Source organism: Ammodytes marinus (genome assembly GCF_949987685.1).
Source record: "Ammodytes marinus genome assembly, chromosome: 15".
Lineage (NCBI taxonomy): Eukaryota > Metazoa > Chordata > Actinopteri > Uranoscopiformes > Ammodytidae > Ammodytes > Ammodytes marinus.
In genome coordinates, this window is record NC_137219.1 from 16,293,972 (window position 1) to 16,318,395 (window position 24,424).

At 42.5% G+C, this 24,424-nt stretch overlaps 4 protein-coding genes across 6 annotated transcripts; 2 read left to right on the plus strand and 2 right to left on the minus strand.

Moving 5' to 3' along the window:
* Positions 1-345: 345 nt before the first annotated feature.
* On the minus strand, positions 346-13,670 carry acp7 (acid phosphatase 7, tartrate resistant (putative)). 3 transcript variants are annotated; one of them, XM_080042539.1, is made up of 16 exons: positions 13,632-13,670; positions 12,480-12,639; positions 12,172-12,292; positions 11,209-11,409; positions 10,916-11,098; positions 9,837-9,862; positions 8,702-8,799; positions 4,778-4,840; positions 3,830-3,944; positions 3,540-3,653; positions 2,649-2,715; positions 2,163-2,230; positions 1,989-2,060; positions 1,486-1,623; positions 1,275-1,372; positions 346-404 (listed from the first exon to the last, which is right to left on the minus strand). In XM_080042539.1, exons 3-15 carry the CDS (start codon positions 12,278-12,280, stop codon positions 1,307-1,309), a joined length of 1,320 nt encoding a protein of 439 aa, XP_079898665.1. In that variant the 5' UTR covers positions 12,281-12,292; positions 12,480-12,639; positions 13,632-13,670; the 3' UTR covers positions 346-404; positions 1,275-1,306. The 3 variants fall into 3 exon arrangements, with proteins under 3 accessions (XP_079898665.1, XP_079898663.1, XP_079898664.1); XM_080042537.1 differs by lacking the exon at positions 346-404 and having other exon boundaries at positions 514-1,372; XM_080042538.1 differs by lacking the exons at positions 346-404; positions 12,480-12,639; positions 13,632-13,670 and having other exon boundaries at positions 514-1,372; positions 12,172-12,327.
* LOC307261874 (KATNB1-like protein 1) lies at positions 13,136-16,085 on the plus strand. The gene is made up of 10 exons (XM_080042541.1): positions 13,136-13,240; positions 13,874-13,986; positions 14,093-14,130; positions 14,226-14,499; positions 14,615-14,730; positions 14,815-14,865; positions 14,954-15,043; positions 15,150-15,245; positions 15,474-15,567; positions 15,680-16,085. Exons 2-10 carry the CDS (start codon positions 13,879-13,881, stop codon positions 15,710-15,712), a joined length of 900 nt encoding a protein of 299 aa, XP_079898667.1. The 5' UTR covers positions 13,136-13,240; positions 13,874-13,878; the 3' UTR covers positions 15,713-16,085.
* Positions 16,086-16,835: 750 nt separating this feature from the next.
* On the plus strand, positions 16,836-19,039 carry LOC307261397 (fibrinogen-like protein 1-like protein; the record flags this gene model as incomplete). Its single annotated transcript, XM_080041938.1, has 2 exons — positions 16,836-16,983; positions 18,245-19,039. The coding sequence occupies 2 exons, from the start codon at positions 16,836-16,838 to the stop codon at positions 18,937-18,939; spliced, it is 843 nt and encodes a 280-aa protein (XP_079898064.1). The 3' UTR covers positions 18,940-19,039.
* Positions 19,040-20,629: 1,590 nt separating this feature from the next.
* chrm5a (cholinergic receptor, muscarinic 5a) lies at positions 20,630-22,361 on the minus strand (the record flags this gene model as incomplete). The annotated part of the gene is made up of 1 exon (XM_080042781.1): positions 20,630-22,361. Exon 1 carries the CDS (start codon positions 22,211-22,213, stop codon positions 20,630-20,632), a length of 1,584 nt encoding a protein of 527 aa, XP_079898907.1. The 5' UTR covers positions 22,214-22,361.
* Positions 22,362-24,424: the final 2,063 nt, after the last annotated feature.

Sequence of the window (24,424 nt, forward strand, 5' to 3'; positions counted from 1 at the left end):
GTGATTATCAGCTGTATGTTAACTCATGTGTCAAAATCAATAATTTTGTAAAGGTAGACAATGTTTCAACAGCATTTTGCAGAGGCTCTGGCACTAACAGAACACAGACACATGCAGATGTGCACTGGTTGTCCGCCAATATTCATCAGAGGCAAGCTGTTATTAGGAATTTATGCCAACATGTTGGTCAGAGTCATGGCATGAGCATCACTACTCTGGGAAATGCGCCTTCTCTCATTCTGAATGTGCCCAAGCCACAAGTATCCCTGAGTTACTTCACAGTGTTTTTGTGTAGGCGAGACTTCCAAATGTCTTTTTGTCTCAGGTCCCGAAGGCCACACAGATGCACAAACGAAAGGAGGATCCAATATCCTGATAGGATTAGCCAAGGGACAATCTGGCAGCTAGATAGAGTGATAGAAGGAGACCTGATCTGTGTAAGTGCATTTCCACGTTTTCAAATTAAATATATGCTCTGAAGGGAATAAAGCCTTGTTGACTTATGCGGTCTGTTTCTACTGTCAATGGATAATTTAGGCATTGAGGAAGGGAACTTCATCTACCTGTCGACTTTAAGTTAAACTCAAAACATTAAGTCAAACTAAAGCGACGGACCATAAAAAAAAACTCAATTTATTCAAAATATCACAGCGTTCAAAAAACATTGTTAACTAGAGAACCTCACAGCAAATTACATTGACATTATATTAACATAAAAGGAAACAATCATTATTAAAATCAGTCTTTCGGTTGGATCCAAATTAGTTGATTATAACAGAAATCAGATGTTTCACTATTTCTTATATGAATAGTTGAGCAGGAATAATTTGTATGATTATCATCATCAGTGCATGATTGGTGCGACATAGCAATTTTTTTTATTTAGATCAAAGTCAATTAAAGGTGCACTATGTTACTTTGGTTGTGTCAGAGAAGTAAACATTTTCTAAGGTATATTATCATAACTTTATAAACAAACTTTCCTCACAGGAAAATGTAATCCCTGAACCCACTGTTTTGAAGTTAAAAAAGCTACCTTAAAAGTGACTGTTTCACTGTTGTTGTGATTTACAGCAGCAGGGCTCACAGATTTGTTTACAAACATATTCTAGTCTGAAGTTCCGTCCCATGTGCCACAAAATCATTTTGTTTCAGACTTCTGATTAGAATTATTCAATACTAAGAATTGCATGAAGAGAAAACATGTTCTGTAAATAAACGGCAGGCTCTGCATATGTAAATAAATCCCCCTCCTTTGAAACACCATAGTGCACCTTTAAATAGTTGGTTTTCTGGATGACAGTCTTCAGAACCAGGCAGAGAAGCCGTGCTTATCCTTCACCACCCATATGCTGTCGATGACCTTCCCATACTGGAACACAGAAAAAAAGTATTTGTTATCACTTATCCAAAGCCCCTTTGACCTTTCAATGCATTCTTTCAATGGTGCTGTGCTTGTGTGCATATTCCTCCACGTGTGCTCACCTGGTCATCAGAGACCTGCTCCAAGTAAAGGTGAGTGGCGTTGACCACTAGCATGCGCGTGTAGCCGTAGTCGGTGCTGCGGAAAGCGCTCCACTCTTTGGGGTTTGGATTGAACCTGTCGGTCTTCTCTCTGCAGCCCTGTAGTGATTAAACTCAACCTGTTAGCGAGGATCCACAGGCCTTTCAACCAGCTCTGTCCATAAAAGCCCTGTGTGTGTGTGACATTTACAACTGTGGCGGCGCCTTGGGGTTGAGTCTTAGCTTCACATTGATACGCCGATGACTAATCCCTCTGTGGTTGGATGACAAAGCATGCCCCGCGCTGCTCTTCACCACATCAGAAAATACTTTACCAGAGGAACAGCTGGTACTGAACACATGTGTGAGGCAGACAGCTGTGCAGATAGGGCTGCAAACAATAACTTCTATTGTGTTTTGTTGATGCTGCTGTCAATCTGTGCATTGATCTTTTATTGGAGAAACAGCGATGTGGAAGTACTTACAGCAGAGCCCGTGATAATGTGGACCGGAGCTTTTGGGTTCACATAAGGCTGCTCTTTGCTCCCATTGCACACCTACAGGAAGAGGAGAAAACATAGCAAAGTCTCTTTCACTAATCTAAAACAAAGTCTGTGGATGTCAGAATGTGGTAAAGTAGGAATGCAGCAGCAGCCGACCTTGTCGCCGTAGACCGGCCAAAGCCTCTCATATGTGTGCTCGTGTGCCCACAACGCCAGATCCACTCCTGTGGAAGATATTTGGTGACTGTCTTCCATAGAGAAAAATAACTGTCCAAACAGCTCAGTTAAAACACATTCTACTTCGGAATCCGATGTTTCTCAGAACCTCTGCCCATTTAATTTTGACATTTCGCTGCAATCAACAAAAAGCTTGAGATCAGAGCAACCAAACCTTCCAGAGTTCCACCGCAAATTAAATAATTCAATGCAACAAACAAGGGTCTGAGAAATGTAATACAGGGAAAACATTTGCAAATGGGCTGTTGGGATGTCGGCCAGACCAAAGGCCTGCGTTTCTAATAAAGGATGTTTGGATTGCTGCTCTCTGCAACTGTCAGGGCATTAGCCTGTTTAATAGTGCAAATGTGTGACCCTTAAACACCAAGTGGAAGCACAAAGCTGTTTATCAAATAGAGATCATACCATGGCTGTAAAATAAATCCTCGAGGCCGGGAGCTGGCGGTTTGGTGTCGTTCCGTCCCTGGCGCACCTGAGAGAAAACACAGAGTAATCACGACAGCATGAACTGGCGTTTTGTGTCTGAAAGATTACCTGTTACCTGAAACACTAGTACCTAGTACTGAGTCCTCTCAGGCCGATGCCAGGCTCATTCCAAAGCAGTACCAGGTGCGGAGAGAAGTAAGTCCAAGTGGAAACTATTTGGCCCAAATGAAAGTGATTATGACAGCAGACTGTACACCGTGTGCTTAGGGGTTGCGATGTGGACTTTCCAAGCTTGCAGCACGCGTGACACGTCTGCTACCAAAGGGCAATTAAAGTGTCAGGCAACTCACCAGAAAACAGACCCTCCAAAATACCTTTATAGGACCGAATAAAAACCTCTAACAATACAGATGTGCGGCACGTTGCATCGAGAGAGAAAAAAAAGCACAGAGGGCAGAATAAACGGGGAGTCTTCTGCTGGCAATTTACAAAATCTTTTCAGGTAATGATTTCTGTTGCATTGCCAAATCAAATAAAACGGTGTTATGTACACAGTCGTATTACCAAAAATGTTAATAACTGCTTTGCTAATAAAATGTCTGCCACCAAGAATGCAGCTGAGCCATTACAAGTGGAATTTCAACACTTGAGACCAAGTCGGAGTGCGAGTCCTCCTTCACTTAGACACATTTAAAGATTATTTTGACATCCTGTTACTGCATATGTACTTGCTTCTCATAACACTACTCAGAAGGAGTCTACACAACAATATTATCTATGGCAGTGTGAAGAAATCAGCAGTTCAAGGTTACTGTTTGCATTGAGCAACACTGTGTGAATGAATACATAGGAATTCGCGTTTTTTCATACATAGGAGTCAAACTTGGTGCAGTCGTCCTGGTCGTCATCGGAGCAGTACATGGGTCTGTGTCCCATGGTGATGATCCAAGGACGCGCCGCTCGGTTCTCGGGCCTGTTGGCCACCTACAGGTCGGGGGGAAGGAAGCGGTGAAGACACGCATCAAGTCAATCAGTAGCTTCTTGCCAATTAAGCTATTTAGATAACATTGTGCAAATAAGTGGGCTAGAAAAAGAGTTGGAGAGAAACAGAGAGCACTCAGCCATCAGCAACAACACATGCAACTAGTGCGGTCGTTCACCTCCAGGTCTTTCTTCAGCCACTCGTACTGCTTGAAGAGGAGCTCCTGGCCGAACTCCAGATAGAAATAAACCTCGGTGGAGAGGGAGATGATGTGCGCCGACCCCAGGTTCCAGCTGCGGGACAAACGTCGTTAAAATGGTGCACGGCCTCGACCCAGTAGAGGACGCATGCTGAAACTTTGCAGCTATAAGCATGAGCAGACCTCGCTTGAGAACGCAGATAGTGTGAAAGATACTCAAAAATCCACTTTCGTCTGTGGCATTTTTTACCCTGAGTGCGTTGCCAGATCCACTTTAGTGAATGTACTCCATCCTTGATGTACAATAAGCGCTTATATATGTTCTTCTCGTCTGGGGTGAATGGAAAAGCATGTGTTCTAAACACGTGCACTGCATGTTATGAATTGAACAGTTTCCAGTAGCAGTTTGTAGGATCTCAGTTTGCCTCCTCGGTGCTCCTCTCTGACCCCCCGACCGCCTTATTCCTAACTGTACACACGAGGCAAGGGCTCCTAGCCAGCGGGCCTGTCTGTGTGTAGGCCTGGGACTGAAGAATGGGCAGCTGGCCTGTGGTCTAGCAAGGTATTATCTTACTGTCTGAGTGAAGGAGGTCCGTAGTGGGCCATGAGTCACCTAGTCAGATGTATAGCTCCTTTGTGTGGTCCCCGCGTCCCTGTGATAGTAGAGGCAAACTAAACCAAGAGAAGGGGAGCTCTGCACTGCCAAATCCTCTGGGCCGCCTATTACAGCTCATTAATGCTTACTGAAATACAGTAGGAGGTTTGGGGCCTCCGTCGGAAAATAAATGATTTCTCTTTCCTAGCTCTGCGTGTGCGGCTATCATCCACTTAGGATGTTAAGTGGTCTACTGCTGAACAAAACTGCAAGAGCTTCTTTCACCTGCTTAAGTCTTTACTAAAGCAACAACTTATTGAACGTGCCCTCACCTGTACCACAAGCTCTCCGTCTGGCCCGGCATGCTGAAACGATTCCTGTAGTTGGAGAAGTTACTGTGAACAAACAAGATGAGGAAAAGCTGTTAAGTTTGATGGGCTGATAAAACAATCTCTGTTCTTTGAATATTTATGGAAAAAAAAGCAATGAACACAACATACTTCTGCTCTCTTGTGTTCTGCGGGGGCATTAACGGCAGTTCAAGAGAAAAAAGCTTAACTGCAATCCATGCGCAATACACTGGAGATAATTCTTAGCATTGCAACAAAAAACAATGTAACTTTTCAGACTTCCATTTCAACCTGGCAGAAAATGAAAGGGTTAAACAGTTTATCGTCCGATAAAGATGACCATCAAACTGTGACGGTGACATCTGCTTCAAGCTTTAAAAAAAAAGAAAAGAAAAGGGAAACATACATACAGTAGCTAGTTTTAGATATTTTGAGAAACCGTAGACCTTGTAGCCGGTTCTATCAGTAATCATGTCTCATAATTAAAGGCTTCAGAAAAAAACATGGATGTAGGTTCTGTGACATCGCCCCTAAATGTTCCTCGTGGGATGTTTTGAAGCTTAGGCTCATGGTCATTTTCTGGAGCCAGATAATCAAAATTTAGGCGACGTGGTGGGGGGGCTGGGTGGAGCTGAGATGGGATGACTGTCGGAGTAGGAGCCACCATGTCTGAGCGTGATGCACCTGTCAATCAACAAAACAGGCCTCTAAATACATACCTCTCTTAAAACCATGACATCTTCTTTAAGAGAGCACTATAATTTTAGATCAAGCTATTAGTTATTAGAGGAATACACATTTTTAAGGCACTTTCACAACGGCTTTCAGCAGTGACTAGCAACGATTCCTTTCCTTTCTTCCAGATATAGTCCGATGCTTCAAGTGATAAATCCACCACCGCTACCACAATCGCCACAACTAATGTCTCCACTGGTTCCACTGCCTACCAGACGTTAAAATCATCCACAGGCATGTACTTTACGGACAAGGACACAAAAATAATCACCATAATTCATAACAAACCAGCGCTCTCCAAATATCACAATGGGTGTACCATGCAAAAAGGGGGAAAAAAAACTCCCTTCATGGAAAGCCGTCACTGACGCCAAGCCGCCAGTCTCTTTTCACGGTTTTTGGATTTCAGCACGAAAAAGGCAGGAGCCAATCTTCTCAACGGACCATTAGCAAAGCGAGGTGATCACGGGAGCGTTTGTTTTCTTATCTTACATAAGAGGCTGCAGCCGGGATATAGGGCGGGGAGCGGGGACAGTTCAGATCAGTTAAGGTGTAACTTGAGTGGATGGGGTCAGAGGTTAAAAGCCTGGAGCAGGATCACACTAATGCTGAATAGGTCTCCAACTAATGAGCCCTGTATTTTTTTCTGTGGTACACCGAGGTCAGGGTTAAAGGGCCAAGGCCAGTTTGTGAGCTGCGATCATTCAGCATGCAGGGATAATACAGTTTGACTCTGCATCTGCATCTAATATTGTTATTACAGAAACTCAACATGATCCCAGCAATAAGTATCTAATACTTCAAATGTCATATTTAAGTCCCGGTTGTCAGGGGTATATTTGGAACAAGTATCATATGCATTCTCAATAATGCATCATCTGGATCTTAGTCTGACCACACAGGTAATGTTAGCTCAACTAGAGCCAGAGTGTGAAACTCCGTTATGGTCTGCAGTGCTCAGGTGTGGTGCTGAGCCAGAACCAGTCACAAGATGAGTTTATACTCCCACCTTGTGGCTAAGTATGGTATGAGCAAATAAGCGGAGGGATTTGGGAAGTTATGTAGTTGGTAGAAATAAACAATAACTTTTTCAAGCACTCTCCAGGAATCCAAACAGAGTTACATAACCGGGCATGAATAGGGAAGGATTTGCCCGAACATACCAAGGCTTTTAAAGTCTCTTGACTTTTGACCGGTAGATTACAAATGTGATAATAACATTTATCTTTTCAGTCTATACACCTAGGGAGTCCAACGTAACATGAGTCATCCTCTGTAACCCCAAAAGCATGTGTGTTTCCACGCGTGCTTGCTTTTCCATTAAAGCATGATCGAGATACACATCTGTTGGCAACAACAACGCGACTCTTGAACTGACCCGACCAGACTTCAAAATCTTCCCTTTCGTCATCTCAATACACTTCGTCCCCAGCCGTTAGAGGAATGAAAGGAACCAGTTGTAGTCTTCGGGGACTGCCAACAGAGGACATTGTTTGGAACAGCAATGGTTACTTCTCTTTCCCCTCCGAGGGCCCGACAATGTCTGTCATGATTGGGGCCTTCGCATCTTCTGTGCGTCCACTGTTCTCTCATCCTGCTGGAATGCTGACTGACAGTTCTAGTGGTTTGTCCTGTTTCGACTGCTTTTTACCAATACGGTTTTTGAGGTCGGAAAAGAGAGGGGAACAGAGCACAGTACCGGTAGGAGAGAGCACAACAGAGAGCGGGGGATGAAAGGCTACGGGCCAACTGCTGGGAGTATTTGGATACTCAACAACACCGCAGAACAAAACACACACGTTTAGGTATAGGAGAAGGAGAGAGCGGCTGGTTATGTAATACAGCCAGCGAACTGCCTCCCAATATCAGGTTCTTATGTCAGGGTGCAGCGCCAAGAAAAAGAGACTACTGCTAGCAGCTCCCTAATAAGGAGCAGGCAGTAGTCGCATTACACATGGCATGGCCAGGCGAGGACTGCCTCGATATAGAAGCGGCAAATAAATATTATGGTGCAAGATCAGGCAACGCTAATGGTTTTAAAAATGCATTGACTCAAGCAGATGTGCCTTGATTTAAGGGGATACATTGGCTTCTGCCCTTTGAGATTAAGTGCATCTGAGGCTGCCTACGGTTTGCTCTCTCTATTTTATTAAAGTCTGAAATAATCTGATATCACCTGCAAACAAAATACCATTGACCTGAACTTGAAAAGTTGCCAATTCCTTTTTTAGAAAAGCTGTAAACGGACTCAAATTCAATTAAATATTAATCAAATTAGGATGCATTGAGGGGAAATAATAATAAATATACAGGGACAAAGATTATACCAGAATATCAATGTGCAACTTACTTAATGTACAGTTGTAATTTGGTAACAGACATTTTCAGATGAACTGCAGTGCAGACTATTTTCTTAAATTATCAAATATCTCCATGAAATAGGTCAGATCTAAACAGTTTCCCAGATTCCAAGATGAAATTGGGTGTTTTGTCAGTACAAAACTGAAGCAAAGAGAAGCATTCAAATCCACACATTTGAGTAGCTGGAACTGGCAGATGTTTTCGGATCTTTGCTTGAAAGAAATGACAGTTTATCATTAAGCTGCTGCCTTGTTCTCTCCTTACTGCTTAAACGTGATAAGCACACTGACTCAGTGAAGATGAGTCAAAATGAGTGTGGTTCCCACCACCACCACGGGCCGTGTCTTGGAACTGCAAAAACAGATAGCGGGAGGAGAGCTGATGATTCCCAGTCAGATAAATGTTTGTGTTGGAGAGCGTTGCCTTAGCTTACTTATTGGTGGTTCCTGACACAGCTCCAGCCTTATGAGACCAAAATAGCTCCCATGTGTTCAAAATGGTACAGTGTTTTTCTTTATGGAGGGGAAAAACTGCGGAGGACCAGGAAGGGGTTCTGAATGCAATTTGTCATGGGGCGTCATGGTAAGTCTCTCCCTCACCAATATGGGATACAGAATGTAATGCCGTTTTTTTCCCCTAAAAAACATTCTTCATACTTCTGGGCTTGAGCAGAATATGCCATAAAATGTAAACACAAAAATGGAAAACAGTCAGAAAGCTTCCATGTGGACACACTGGCTGCGTCGGTGTTAAGAAATAGTGTGACTGACTAACCCCAAAAGGATAAGGAGTCAGTAGTGTTCTACCTACTATGTGGCTTCGTGGTTTCCCGGACAGGTCATGTAAGGCACGTAGGCTGCTATGGACTGGATCTGCCTCATAAATTCATCTCCAATCCTGGCATTGTCCTGTAACAGTGTCGTGCAGATGTTAAACATGAGGCCAAAAGATTTTTCCCACTATAGACAACAATGTTTCATTTCTCCCCGGTCGCTGAGATTCAGCCAAACTTACTCTAAAGAACTATGCGGGGCCCATTTTCCAGACAGCTTCAGGAATGTACCATCAGCCTTTTTTTCCCTTCAGTATGGTAACACTGGCAACACACTGCGGTGCACTGCACGGCGGTACTGATGGCTTTTACCTGCCGCAGCCATTAATTCCCTTTCTCTGTTTTCCTATTTATAATATCAGTAAAGCCACAGAATGTACTCGCACATTACCGGCTGAAAAACACAGCTTGAATGAATTACGGTGGGTTCACTTTTGAAGTAGTCTGCTCTTTGCATTTAGCATTTTTCATGTTTGGAAAAAAAAAGACCATGAATAATGCAGTAAGTGTATTCAGAAAAATGATACGGCATCCAAGACGGGGTTATGTCGGGTAAATATCACAGATGACATTTTGGAGGTTCTAAGATGAGCAAATATGCTATGTGGACTAAAGATTCAGGGTTTTTTAATTGGGCTGTTGTATTCAAGAAATACTTGTGCGACGTGAACCTCAATATCGTCTTTCACCGCAGGCTTAGGGCATTTCACAGCAATGCTAATCATTAGCTTTGCGTCTCAACCACAGCTAAAAGCCTTTATAAGGACTGGCAGTACTAAATAGTGGTGAGTCTTGGGATGGGGGCAGTGGAGAAAGGTACAGTAGCGCATCTCATCTGTGAATGAGAGCTCACTGACCTTAAAGCTGGGGTGGAGGATTTGGGGAGAAAATGGCAGTTGGGATAGAGATTCGAATCCAAATACCTCAACCGCTCCACTTGTTCTCTTGTGCCAAAGTGAATGGACAGTCCCAACAGCCAATAAGAACAGAGAATTGGAGCCTCGCTCTGATTGGTCAAGGTGTACAGCTCATGTTAACTTTGACCAATCAGAAATCACATACCCCAGCTTTAAAGGTGTTCATGATATTGAAAAGAAGGAAGAGTAAAAATACCTCATGCATATCGTAGGCAAAGTCCCCTGTAAAACAAAACAAATCTACAGATTAGAATGGATCTTTTTTAAGATGCTCACTCTCTTACAGCATAAGGTAACAACAATCAGTATATAAGTTTCATTTGACCCATAATTGTGTCAAAATGAGTTTCTTCCTCAAAAATGATGTTTATTTAATTATCGATTTGGTAATTGTATTGTTATACACAGACTTGTGTGAAGGGATTATGCACTTAAAAGGAACACAAATAATCGCAATCTTGCAGAGTTAGTTGAATCGATTCCACTCTCTGTATGCTAAATAGGCGGCTCAATTAGCTTACCATAAATACTGACAATAGCTAACTTAAAAAAATGAAAAAAAATCTGCCAACCAAAAAATGTGGCTTTTGTATAATAATAAAGTTGTCTTACTTTTTGATAGAGCCGCGCTGGCTGTTTTGCCCTGCTTCCAGGGTTCCTGCTAAGCTAATCAGCTGTCCCAGTTTTATATTTTGCATTAAATCATGAGAGTGACATCAATCTTTCTCGTGTAATTTTTAACAAGAAAGCGATGAAGCAGATTTCATAAAACATCAAACTATAACACTAATAAAAGTTTGGCTGTAAAACATTGTTTAACTTACCGTTTCATTTGACAAGCCAGAAACCGAAAAAATATATAGTTTTTCTATCATTCCCTGGCATGAAATCGAGACAGGGCACAAGCTAGCGAGCCAGGCGGATTTTTGGGCAAAAAAAACTGGCACAACACAGACTGACATCCTGTTTAGACTCTACTCCCATAACTATTAACATTTAAAACTTTGAAGTTTTAAGGGAGCACGCATGTGACCGTCATCCAGCCCAACATAGAAATGATGAATAGGTATTATTATGCTTATTACACTAATTGCCATGATATATTGATATCATGATATATTACTTCTTTATTAGACATTTCTTTGGCCTCAGCTGTCTTATTTGATTTGATTTAAGTTGTGCCAGGTATCTTCCAATGACTAATGCCTTAGACAACCACTGGTAAAAAATGATATTGCTCTCCACTGCTAGTATTTCTATCAGAGTGGCGCTTACCTATGTGCAGGATGACATCATACATGCCGAGCTGTGTCTCCTTTTGCAGCCGAGCCAGAGACTGGGGGTTTTCGTTGCCCAGGTCACCGTACAGGGCAAACTTGGGGCTGAAACTGGCGCTGTCATTCAGGGCAGTAAAGGTGAACACATCGCTCCAGCCTTCATCGCCCCCACAGTGGTAGACTGGACATACGCAGGGTAAGGGAGAAACTCTTTAAAAACTCTTTTATATGGAGAAAACAGTCCGACGATGCCCAAAAGTGAATGTTGCTCAACGTTACCGCTCCACCCACCATAAGTAGCAGCAGGTTTGAGGCCTGTGAGAGTGACTCTGTGGACTAACATCTCCCTCTTCTCCTCTCCTGAGTCCACGAACAGAGTGGCTTCACCTTTGGCGCTCATGGCAAAGGGCCGACCCCCCAGGAGGCCGTACTCCACCATGCTCTCGGTCTCATTGAAGGTGGTCCAGGTCACCACCATAGAACCTGCCACTCCTGTGAAGAAAGAAAAAAAAGACCAATTATCTGAATCGTGATGTAGCTTGAACTGACACACTCATCTGCATGCATTTGTTAAAGCCAAGAGATGCTTGTGAAAAGGCCGGCGTTGCACAATAATGGCGCTTTTGATACTGCCGCTGGCAAGACAAAAACCATCAGGAAGCCGAGTTAATCATTTCATCAAGACGAGGCACATTTAATGCTTACCATGTGTTTCACCTGCTTAAGGAATGAACAAAGGGAAGTTCATGCTGCACATACTATGATCGATAGATAGACGGACGGACGGACAGACAGACAGACAGACAGACAGACAGACAGACAGACAGACAGACAGACACACAGACACACAGACAGACACACAGACAGACAGACAGACACACATACAGACAGATGTGTTTGAGTAAGCCAGAACATTCCTGCAGGGACATTTTTCTCCTGCAGGGATTACATTTTAAATTTTCATCATGGCTTTCCGGCATTAAATAAGCTGCATTTCAATAACATCTACAATGAAGGAAAGTGAATTTGATCTTCAGCAAGACTTGGTGCGGAGCTCAGGAACCGTTACGCAAAGCCAGGCTCTCTAAATCTATCAGTGCTTTCACTCATTACATTCTTGAGTGATTTGTACAGAACATCTGTAAAATCTGCAGCCCATATGTCGTTTCATTCTGGTTTGTATTACTAAAAGGGGAAAACGGTATCCCCAGATGAAAATCACATGAGGCTGATGGAAAGAGTTCAAATGATTACCTGGATAAGAGAGGTGCACCTGCTCTGGCTGGGTCCAAACGGGAGGAATGCCAAGCACCAACAGCGGTGCCAAGCTGAGCAAGGCGCAGGCAGCATAAACGGGACCCATCCTAAATCTGGACTGCAGGAACAAACGAACCCCAGGTCAAAGTAGTGATATACACACACAGAAAATGAAACAATCTTGTCTCTGTAATCACATGATCAAAGCTGTCATCATGCAACAACATCACATGATACCAAGTATATAGATATGAAACTAAGTGGAACAATGTGTCCCTTTTCAAATGCTTAACAGTCGACCTTACCTGACCTCAGCAACCGCAGCTTACACAGTACTCGGGTGGCAGCAACACACACACACACAGACACAGACACACACACACACACACACACACACACACAAACAAGACCGTGTTTCGGTCACTGACCATGGACCTCTACATCAGTCAATTCGGAGTGATGAAACTGCAGGGGCAAAAAACAGCATGGTCAGCGAGGATGGTGGGGAAAGAGATGATGTGTCACTAAAAGCAGCTGATGTTGTTTTTCATTGTGCGTTTAGAGAAGTTCTGCCGTCAAAGTGAGCTCAAGGGGATTGCACACACAAGCCACAGGCAGCTCGCCTAAGATCGATAAAGTGCTTGGGCAAACAGCTGGTATATGCCTCACTGGTTTGAGAAATGCAAAGTCAGGGTCAGGGGCTCATAAAGGCAGAAGCAGGCTATGCAAGTTTCATTCGGGCCAGAGCACTAGCATAAACACAACTGATCTCATTTATCAATAAGGGTAACCCGGTCTGTGTGTTCACTCTTGTCAGTATAGGCCTAGATCAGCTGACTGGGAGCAAAGTAAAAAAAAAAAAACTTGCACCACAATTAATATGTCAATAAATAGTCGCTAGAGGGTGCACCCTGCACATTTACAACGTTATGAATAGGATGCTTTATTCCCTGATACAGGGCGGGATGAGCGGTTGAAATTGAATGATAGCTCCATGGCAGACGCCTTAAAGGGATCAAAAGGGAAGCTCTTACTCTATTATTTCTGCTTAGTAAAGGAAAAAACGGTAAGTAGGCCTACACCATTAAGGACGAGTTGTGTTGTTTCACGTTAAGTTTCGTAAGGCAGAATGATTTGCTGGGACAGTTACCTAGGCTATATCCTAGACCGCTGGGTGGAAACTATTTAATATAGGCTAGCGGTATGGTTGTAACGTTACACCGTGCCAAACAGCTAGTTTTATGTAGCCTAGAATTAGCTGATAGCGTGACATGTGTATCGCTGTTAGTAGGCTAACAACTATGGTAGGCTACGTGCTTACATCGTTTCGCACAATGGGTAGCCTTTTTGTCTCACAACAGTTTGGAGACAGTAAATAGGGATCTGTAAAAGGCTCAAACACTCTCTTACCGGGAAAAGTTAGCTAAATGTTTAATTAGTAACTTAAAAACACTCACAACAACACTCAGCTGTTCCCGGAAGCTCTTCCTGACTACGTCATTGCACAACAATTCCCACGTGGGTTGTGGGAAGTTGTGTTTGAATATGTAGGCCTACATTAGGATGAGCCTGTTAAGAATGAAGGATTAAAAAGTATTTTTTTTAAATAAACTTCATGCGCACTGCTACTGAAAGAATAATAATAATAAACGATTTATTATGCCTGGTAATAATAATTAAGGTGCTTCTCTTTTGTCAGATCTAATGGATTCCAACAGTGACAACGGGGATGACCAACATCTTGAACGTGCCTTCCAACAGGATGCAGCCCAGTACAGAGTGACCTATCCTCAGAGGAAGCACTCACAAGAGGTGAACTGATGCAATTCAAATGTCTTTTTTAAAGTGTATGCTGGACCTCTTTTGGTGCTTGTAATTGGGTCATTCATCATCATGTATAATGTATTTCTATATGCAGGCGGAATATGAAAAGAGCAAGGAGTTCAACAGAAAGAGGTGAGTCATCATCATGCATGCTTTGTGGTGACATTATAACATAATTGTGCAGAATTGGATGTGGTTTTCAAACTGAATTTTTTCACCCTGCCCAGGTATCCAGTGAGCCGCTCTGGCAACTGCCCAGGCAGAGTGAAGCGGGTTGTGTCGTGTAAGAGGAAGACCCATCATCTGACGGTGGCTCGGAGGAAGCAGCTCGGGACAGGGAGGACTTACGATTCTGCAAACAAGGAAAACAATGAGATGCATTGCATGGAAGACGTGCAACAGGAGATATTTGTCATGGACCCTTGGGAGTTCCCACTAAATGTCAATAATAAGACTGGGAGAACTGGTTCTGAACAAGCAGACTGCTATGCACTCACTGAGGTCAGGAATACCTATATCAGACAAGACTATATTTCTATTTTCTTTTCTTTTCGTGGATTACTGTGTCACTAGTATGCAATTAAAACTATCTGAACCCAACAATATATTTTTTCAGCTCGCAAGGGATCACAGCGCAATGACTGAAGTGCTCTTTGGAAGAAACCTCAGACTAAAAGTGTCTTTAACATTGTGGCGGAGAAATTCCGGGGAGCTGTTGACATACTTAATGAGGTAAGTAGTTGGTTTTGGAACACGTGGCATGCAGTTTGTTCGCTTGAATTTCCAAAGCATTGCTACTTCACTGTCTCCGTGCAGGATCCAAGACGTTGGCGTGTTGGTTGATTTTCTCCCACTGATGAGCAAAAGGTGAGTCACTTGAATTTGACAAAAGCCTTAGTAACAGTGACAAGCTCAAGTTGAGTACATGTTACTTCAATGTATTTATTTTCTGCAGTATTGAGGAGGATTCCCCCAGGGTCACCATTGGCTGTTGTGTTGACTTCTTCCCTTTAGTTAAGAAGGTCCTCGCCAATCCATACGAAGAGTGAGTGTTCCTGCTGCAATGAAGTGCTTTGCTCTTGCGGTGCAACAGAATTATTGAGTGTGTGGCAGAAATGCAAAGGACTGAAGATTGTCTTTGATTCTCACAGGTATCTTATTGCTGGCTTAAAGTGGATCAATTCAGTTTTGAAAAACTGGTGGGAGGACCTAAGAGCAAGTGGCTTTAGTGGATCAACTAAGGATGGGTAAGTGTTGCTGTGTTGTACAGTATGAGATTTAAGGTAAACGCTGTTGGGAAACATTTTATTTTCAACGTATGAGAAACACAAAAACTGTAACATAATGGTTATTAATAATCAAAAAGCTATACTCACCCAAATTAGTTAGAAGTGCCACAATTTTGTTCATTTGGCACCATGTGTAGATCGTATTCAAAGTCATTGTGTTAAAGTATTTATATATCTTTGTTACAGAAATTTCCAGCTCTTTAATCGGCAGTTATTGGAGCTATGGCGTCAGGAACCTTTAATGAAATCTGTTCCAGGAACTGCTGGAGACATGGCAAAGGTCAGTGCCTGCATGTATGAATAAATCATTACTGCTCCCATTGTTGGCCTTTTTAAATGTATTATGCAAAAACAAATGTTCTATACTTACATACAACTTGTTTTCCCCTCAGGTCATCGATTCCTTCCTCTCTCAACTTGCCTGACGTCAATGAAGAGCCAGATAATGGACCATTCCCTGGTAGCAGCCCCACTAAAAACTCAAAGAATACTTAGGTTTGAGCTGCTTCAGTTTCCTCATAGAGGTGCCCTTTAGCTGGTACCATTACTGTCCTAATGATCACGTATGTAAAGCTTGACTTATTCCTCGACTTGAACAGAGGTACTGAGAATGTGCAATATAAATGTAATAATGGTGGAAATGTAAAATTATTGTCTTGTCATTGACTAAGTAGGATTTTTATTTATTCATGGTCAACAATATGGATTTAATTACGAAAAACCAGGAGCCTTTTCAGAAATTTTAATGTTGTTTCACTGAGATGTTGTGTGTCCCTGTCCAAATGAATTTCCCCATTGGTGAAGAATAAAGTGTGTATTGAAATGGCTTTATTTATTTTATTGAACGTTTGTGGTTGTTATTGGGAGTTATTATGTGTTTCATTTTATGATTGCGAAGACAAAACACACACACACACACCTCTGTGTACAACTGTACGTGCTGTGCCTTAACCCAAGCCTGTACTTGAGCTGAAAAAAAATTAGCTGCCAGATCACCAGTGACACATTTCTGCATGCTTGAACCCCTACAATTCAGGCTCATCTGGACTTCAGCCTCATTCACTCCTGAAGTGATTGAAGTCAGGAAGAGATATGGCTTGACGCGGATCATATCTCTCCATGATTTGCATGTTGGGTTTATCTCACTTGACACAGATAAGTGAAGGCTTGGTGTCATTTTGTTGTGAACCTGAGGCTGAAGTCCAGCCCGTGACTGGGCAGGAGAGGCTGTGTGAGTGGGACTTTTAGTGATCCCTGAATTGGAACTCAGCAGCTCGACAGCCCTGTTTGCATTCATTTTGCTGCTTCTCTGCCATTCCGTGTGTGAGCCTTCTACGAAAGGAGCGTGGGAAAAACATTTGGCTACAGGTGACTCTACTGAAGGTAAGCATGTTCATTTCACATTTCCAGACACCATACTTTCCATTTGATTTTTCTTCCATGCCGTTATGTTCATTCTCAATTAAGGTCAGTCAATGCAACAAGACGCTTACAGTATTGTATCATTAACTAAACACAGTTGGCTTTGACAGCACGGTAAAGTGAAGGATGAAGTGTCTGAGATGCTGGCTGCCCGCAGTGGCCCTGCTGCTGCTGCATAGTGTGGCTAGAGTTGACATGGAGCATCTCCAAGCTGAGAACCTGAAGCTCCTTCCCCCAGATGAGCATAGCCTGGTCCTGAACCCTGGAATGAAAGGTACTTATCTGTGTTCCCTATCCTTTTGCTGTCCATCTCAATAATGAACTTTTGTTGGGAAATCTTTTGTTTTGTTGCCTTCGGGCTTTTTTGTGTTTTTATCCCTGGCTTTTTTATGTAATTTAATGTAACAGAGTGCTGTTCTTGTTTTTATATATGAAATGGTCGAATAAAATCAATCAATCAATCAATCAATCAATCGGATGCATGCACATATCCTGTGCAACATCTTCCAAACTCTTGCTGATGACTGTTGTAAACTAAACGCAGTGATTGCTTTAAAATGCTGTATTGTCTTTATCTCAGATTATCTGTAAGGATATGTGTGTGTGTGTGTGTGTGTGTGTGTGGGGGGGGGGGGGGTCAAATTCCAGACTGTAAATTGCTTAGTGACTCATTAGTGATCAAGTATTATGTCCCGTGATGGGATTTGTGAATCTCCGTGAGATGGTTTGTCAGATTTGGCAATTGATCAGGGTTTTACAATGTTTACCTGGGAATTGAGAAACAGTGTTGAAGAACTGTTAGCCTACTGTCAATGTAATGGTCATTTCCTGGCATTGCAGTTTACAGCAGTGTAGCGTTTGGCACTGCCACTGCAAGCTTCTAAATTGTACACAGCCTGGTTTCAAAAGAATAGTTGTACATTTTAGGACAATATGGTTATTTGGTTTCATGCCAGGAGTTGAGGAAATTGGTATCACACATCACAATAGCAGTCTTTTTATTTTAGCTTAGCTTAATGCAAAGACTGGAAACGATTCAGCCAGGATTCAGGATAAGTTACTGCTGACGGCCAAGTCATAGTACAGCACAACCTCCGTTAAACCATGTAATGTACACTTTGGTTTTTATGGGGGAAAAAAAGTCAGAAGAAGAAAAACAAATTTCATATTTGTAGGCTACTTATTTTCCTGTGGCCTACTCCCTAGTCTGTCTCCACTTAGTTTGTCATGTTAGGGTGATTTTTCATTTTTTTCTGACATCCTCCTCTCCTAACCATCTCATTCTCCTTACAAACATCTAACATACTTTTTTTTTTTTTACCTTTATTTATACAGGTAAATCCCATTGAGACCAGAGACTCTTTTGCAAGGGAGACCTGTTTCCATTTACACGTCACTATTCACACACACATTCATACACAGATAGGCAGGCTAACTATCGACATTCACACGTAATAGAGTGGAGACGGACTAAAGAAGCGTAAATACCTTTCAATAATGAACACTTATCACTGATGTGTTCATTTGCCCTACAGTGCTGCCCAGAGACTGCCATGAAATGCTGATGACCTCTTCAGGCAAGGCCAGAGACGGGGTGTACCTGATCCAACCAGGTGACTCCCCCATTGTGGCCTTCTGTGCCATGGAGGAGGGGGGCTGGACCGTGGTGCAGCACATCACTGTCAACAGCAGCGTGGATTTCGATCGTACCTGGGCTGAGTACAAGCATGGCTTTGGGGTTGTTACTGGGGATCACTGGCTCGGGAACGAATACCTTCATCAGCTTACCCGCGGGCCCGGGCTCTATAAACTGGGCGTAAAACTGGTGGACCGAGACGCCATCACCAAGATGGGGGAGTACGATCCATTGCTGGTGGAGAATGAAGCAGCAGCATACAGGCTGAGGCTGGGCTTGTTCCAGGGCACAGCCATAGACGCTCTGACCTTGGACACGGAGAACTACCTGCATGACAACCAACGATTCACCACTAAGGATAGAGACAACGACAACTATTTCCAAAATTGTGCCAAGCTGGAGTTTCAGGGGGTGCCAGGTGGAGGCTGGTGGTACGACGCCTGTGCTGGGGCCAACCTCAATCGGAGGAATGTCATCTACTGGCAAAAGGACTGCAACAAGGAGCGTCTGTGCAAGTACGCATGGATGATGGTGAGACCTTCAGACACAGTGAAACTCATTCCGAGTGGAGACTGCAAGAAGGATGAGTTATAAGAACACCATCCTCAAAGTTTGTGATACTCTATGACACTGGGTCTGGCAGCTATTGAGGGCCAAAAGTTTAGTTTTTAATGTTTTCTTTGTCACAAACATCAGCGGTTTTTCTCCTAATAGCTACCGAGCTGGACATACAATTCACCACATTTTATTCAGAAATGCATGGACATGACAAAATACTGAAAAAACAACAACTTGCAACACAGTATAAAAACGCAGTACGGCTTTAGCTGTAGCTTTGATCATCATACACCATGACAGTACGTGAAGCAAAGCATCTCTTCCATCCCCCAAATTGTAAGTGCAGTTTTTTCTGGTTTATCACTGTGGTGGCAGATATTGAATGTTGGAATGCTTATTAATGTAATAGGAAACATTGTGTTTGTCTTGTGTTGCTCCTGTATGTCTAAAGTTAAATTCCTCAAATGTGTTGATTGAATACTCTTTTGCTTGATTATTAAATACTCTTTGCTTGATTATTACAGCCTTATGATCTCACTTTCTCACCACATCACTGTAACAATAAAGTGTTTCATGACAATATAGCTTAGGACACATGTAAAATATAATGTGCAAATCATCTCCCATACAATGCTTACAGGACATGTAACATCTTCTTATATTACCACAGTTTAACAGGAGTGCCAGAAATACAATGAAGATATGAAGATGTATTGATTTAGCTGTGTTATTCAAACAAATCCAATACATTATTTTAATTCTAGAAAAGAAAAAATATCCTGAGGATGAGGAATAATAAACAGATTACAATTACAATTCGCGCTCCTATATCTTCCACACTTCACATTGTAAGCACTGACATTTTTAAGCAACATTGTCATATTGTTTGCTTTTTTTGGGTAGAGGTTGCAATGTAGACCAGTAGGGTTTGGTTTGGGGTTATTTATAATTTTTTTGCAATTGAATTGACTGTAAACTGGATTGAATATGCATAACATGTAATGTTAAATCAATGAAGCAGAATCTATAGTGACTCCTCTGACAGATGGCATTGGCACATGTGAAAAGGCTTTGATTTTCATCAGGTTACAATCTTGACTTAGCGAGCAAGTTCTGACACCAGGGCGACGCATATTAGCCCTTTAAAACAAAATAGCAATTGCAAAATGTGCCTCCTACATACAGACACAATGCCTACAGAATATAACATACCTGCATGTGTTATGACATTTTGGGTTTAAGGGCATCAACTAGGGGGAAGATACCGTACATTTTTTTTTCTTATAATCCAATAAACAGTGTAAATGATTTGAATGAAACAATTTTGTCTCAGTCTCCAGATATCAATCTGGGCATATTGAATACAAATACAATACAATATGAAATAATCTGTGGTTTAATTGGTGACCATTCCATCATATGAGCATCACTTGTTGGGAGAAAGCGCAAGTATTTGAAATATTTCAGAACCTATTTACAGTGTCACTGATTACTGTCTATTGGGAACATTTCCTTCGAAATTCCAAAGTTTAGTAACATACAGGATAAGAGACCTACTGATTAATTTGCAACACTATACATTGGACCAGATATAGTACCTTGACATAGTATCTTAACTTTTGATGTCACCTAATTGGTCAATTTCAAGTCCGTAAAGCCAAGATTAGTTCAAACATACACTTTAAGACCATCAACGTACAACAACATTTAATGTTTTTTTATAGTTTTATGTCATTTTGGAGCTTACCACAGGGTTTTGTCCATACCAGTACAATTTCTCCTCAATCCTTTTCTTCTTCCACTGGCAAAGTAAGAGCATACGGAAGGTCTTTTGGAAAGTCTTGTTACAAAGGGCGTAACACATGGGATTGACGGTGCTGTTGACGTAGCACAGCCAGTAGCCCAGATGCCAGAGTGAGAGGGGTATGCAGTCTGAGCAGAAAGTGGAAATTAGCACCATGATGTTATAAGGCGTCCACGTTAGGATGAAAGCCAGCAAGATGGCGCTGAGAGTCTGAGCTGCCTTCCTCTCTTTGATCAGCACCATCCTCTTCCTCTTGGTGATCTGGTTCTTCAGCGTGGCGTCTACAGGCTTCGTCGTCGAGGAAGTGGACGGAACGCTCATGGATTCGGCCGAGGAGAACGTCGACGACGCCATTTTGGTGTCCCCATTTTTGCTGTGGTGCTCCACAGGAGTGTCTTTGGGCACAGGCTTGAACTTGTAGGACACACACTTGCTGCTCTTCTGAGAGTTGCTCTTGGGTGGCGTCTGGAAGAAGCTATCCTCGTCGTAGCCGCCGAGTTGCTCGCTCTCGCTCCCCACCGCACTCTTGACGGTCTCACAAGCCTGGTTCCTGAAGGAGGGCTGGAAGGCCACTGGAGACACAGGCCTGTCCTCATCCTCGGAGGAGGCATAACTGTTGAAGGTGGTCAGCTGGCCGGCTTTTGACCACTCGTCGTTGGTGGTGGCTGCTGATTTGGCAGCATGACTTCTGCTGGAGGAGGACCAAGAAGCTTGATTCCTGTCATTTGATGAAGCCGACCTTGATTTACAGCTAAAACAGGATCTTATAATGGTCTTCTGAGGCTTGATGGCTCCAGAGTCCGTGGCATAGTTAATACCCTGCAGCTCTGCCAGATCTTTGGTCCTCTTCTCTGTCTCCCTGTAGATCCGACAGTATAGGATTGTCATGATCGACACAGGGATATAAAAAGCAGCAATCGCTGTCCCGAAGGTTATCACAGGCTCTGAAAAAAACTGGATCTGGCATTGCCTCTCAGGGACAGTTCTTTTTCCTACAAAGTATTGCCAGCAGAGGATAGGGGGGGCCCACAGAACAAGTGACACCATCCAGGCCATGCCTATCATGATCCCGGCTCGCTTGGGAGTCCGTTTGGCCCTGTAGGTCAGAGGCCTGGTGATGGAAAAATATCTGTCAAAACTGATCACCAGCAGGTTCATGACTGAGGCGTTACTGGCCACATAGTCCAATGCCAACCACAGGTCACAAGCGATGTTCCCTAAGGCCCAGTAGCCCATCAGTATATATGAGGTATAAAGGTTCATGGAGAAAACGCCTATTATAAGGTCAGCAGCTGCCAGACTCAACAGGTAGTAATTATTCACTGTCTTTAGCTGGCTGTTGACTTTGAAGGACAGCATCACTAGGACATTCCCCACAATGGTGATGAGGCTGACTATAGCGGAGACCGTTGCAATGGTGATCACTTCCCATAGACTGTGAGTGACCAGATGGATATCCATTGCACTGGTATTCACAGTGGAGTTCACTATGTTCTCTCCTTCCATGTTTTTTGTTTTGTTTTTATGAGCATCCAACCGTGACAAGAGTGTTTTGATTAGACATTTTCAGGAATATCTCCTAGGGAAAAAAAGAGAAGAAGATGTTATTATTTGTCCCTTCTCTAAAGTTCCATTCATGGATCATGCATTTTGAGCATCAAATACTCAGTTTGCTTGACACCAAGGAGCAATATTATCAAGCTTCATATGTTTTCCCCTTTAAGATCATATGTTAAATCTGTTTTTCAAACAGACTTAGCAGACGATAGCGATCACGTCAGTGTATTGTACTCAAAGTTGGTTTTGAATGTATTGTTTTATCTATTATGCGTCATTTGCATCTACACTAAATAAAATCATTAAGCTACTGTGTTCTTGAACTCACACACTAAATATCAAGCTCATAAAGCTCATATGGGTGTATCCATATGGAGTGTTTTAGGCAATCTCTTCAAACATCTGTGGCTAAATTCAAAAATCCAGGTCATTACGTGATTTTTCCCCTTGCTCTTCATCTTTGCTGTTAATGGCTCATAGACTCAGTTTATAGTGGCCATTTGCCTTTGATAATATGGCAAATAATTATCTTTCTTTCTTTTACCATACAGCAAATAAAATAAATCTAAATCTGCTTACAGCGTTAAATCTTTTGGTGTTCTGGTCAGAAATGTAATGTGTGCAAACTTGATGGTAAGAACCTGGCACCTTTTGATGTTCTTTTATAACATTTCTGCAGAATAAATGCATCACACGGTAATAATAATAAAAAGTCGATCCACCAATTGCAGATGTCAGCAGTGTGTAAAAGCTGCACTATTTGGAGTATATCTGCTTTAGTCAGTTAATCTGTATACATAACTTTGAAGGTACCTATCTGCCCATTCTAATATACACACATGACACTGCACTGAATCATTGGGAGGTCGAGCCTTTCCCAGCATGCACTGGACTGAAAATTGAACATTTTCCCGAAAAGGTTGCCAGTTTTCGGAATGGTTAATGTCTGGGCAAGTTTCAGTTCCCCTGACCTGCATGTGCATGTTTTTGGAATATGGTGGAACATGAGTTGCATGAAGGATGAGTAAATCAAAGTTAGTCATTATGAGGAGTTAACTGGTTCACAACCAGTTATTGAAATACAATCCCAATACATGTCTGCCTATGTGAACGCATGACCACTGTACAAAAAGTGCCAAACGCTAATCAAAATGTAATAATAATGAGAAAATGTATGTGTTCTTTCTATCAGTCAAATGCGACATAATCTATTAAATCATGCAGAAATACTGTGAGAAGCAGTCAAATAAGGAAATGACACTTGTTTACAGTATAAGCTTCAAAACAACCTTTGGTGCAGCCTGAGGGAGCCTGTGCTGCACATTCAGCCGTGAAATATGTTGAAAGTGTATAAACTGACTGATGCAGTTTGTACGCAGCTTTGAGATAAGTGAAACGTGCAAATCTGCCTACACTTCAAACCCACTGCCAGCTAATTTGTCAGCAATGTATCAAATTCCTATTTACGGCAGTGCATGCATGCTTAATTTTCAAGAGTGACAGCAGTAAAATAACCAAACAAGCAAACATTTTCTGCCAGGAGAGCCTCTGCACTTTGCTTGCCTTTCTTATATGTTCCCTGCAGTGAAGCACTTAAGTATATGGGATCATTCATATACAGCATAGCAACAGAAGCATTTACTTAGAGGTGTCTGTGACAATTGGCCTCACAACATCTCTGTTTCATGTTTCCTCCAAAGCCCAACAGAGGAAGGACGTGAAGTCAGATTTTCAATTATGAGAGTGTTTATTTTTCTAACATGTTTGGAGAACAGTTTAGCAAACGGGCCCTGAAGTGTTGAGGGACACATATGACATACCCCGCCTACAGCCTTCAGCCTAGTTCCCATCTCTCGTCAACACCATGGTCAACACGCAATGTTCCAGCACTGCAGTTACGGAGAGTAAAGACACATCCATGCTCATTGCAATTGAGGTACATTAATACACATCCTGCACCAGAAGAGGGCAGCACACACACTGCTTCACACATGGACCTTTCACTCTCAGGTTATAGAGTGAAGGTGGTCACCATTGTTGCACCACTGCTGAGGGGCTATCCATGCAAACCTGGACCTGTGCACTCAAAACAAGCCCAAGGGAGATTCGTATGGCTTGATGCCTTGCCTTACATGACCTACAAATGCATGACAGCGCCAT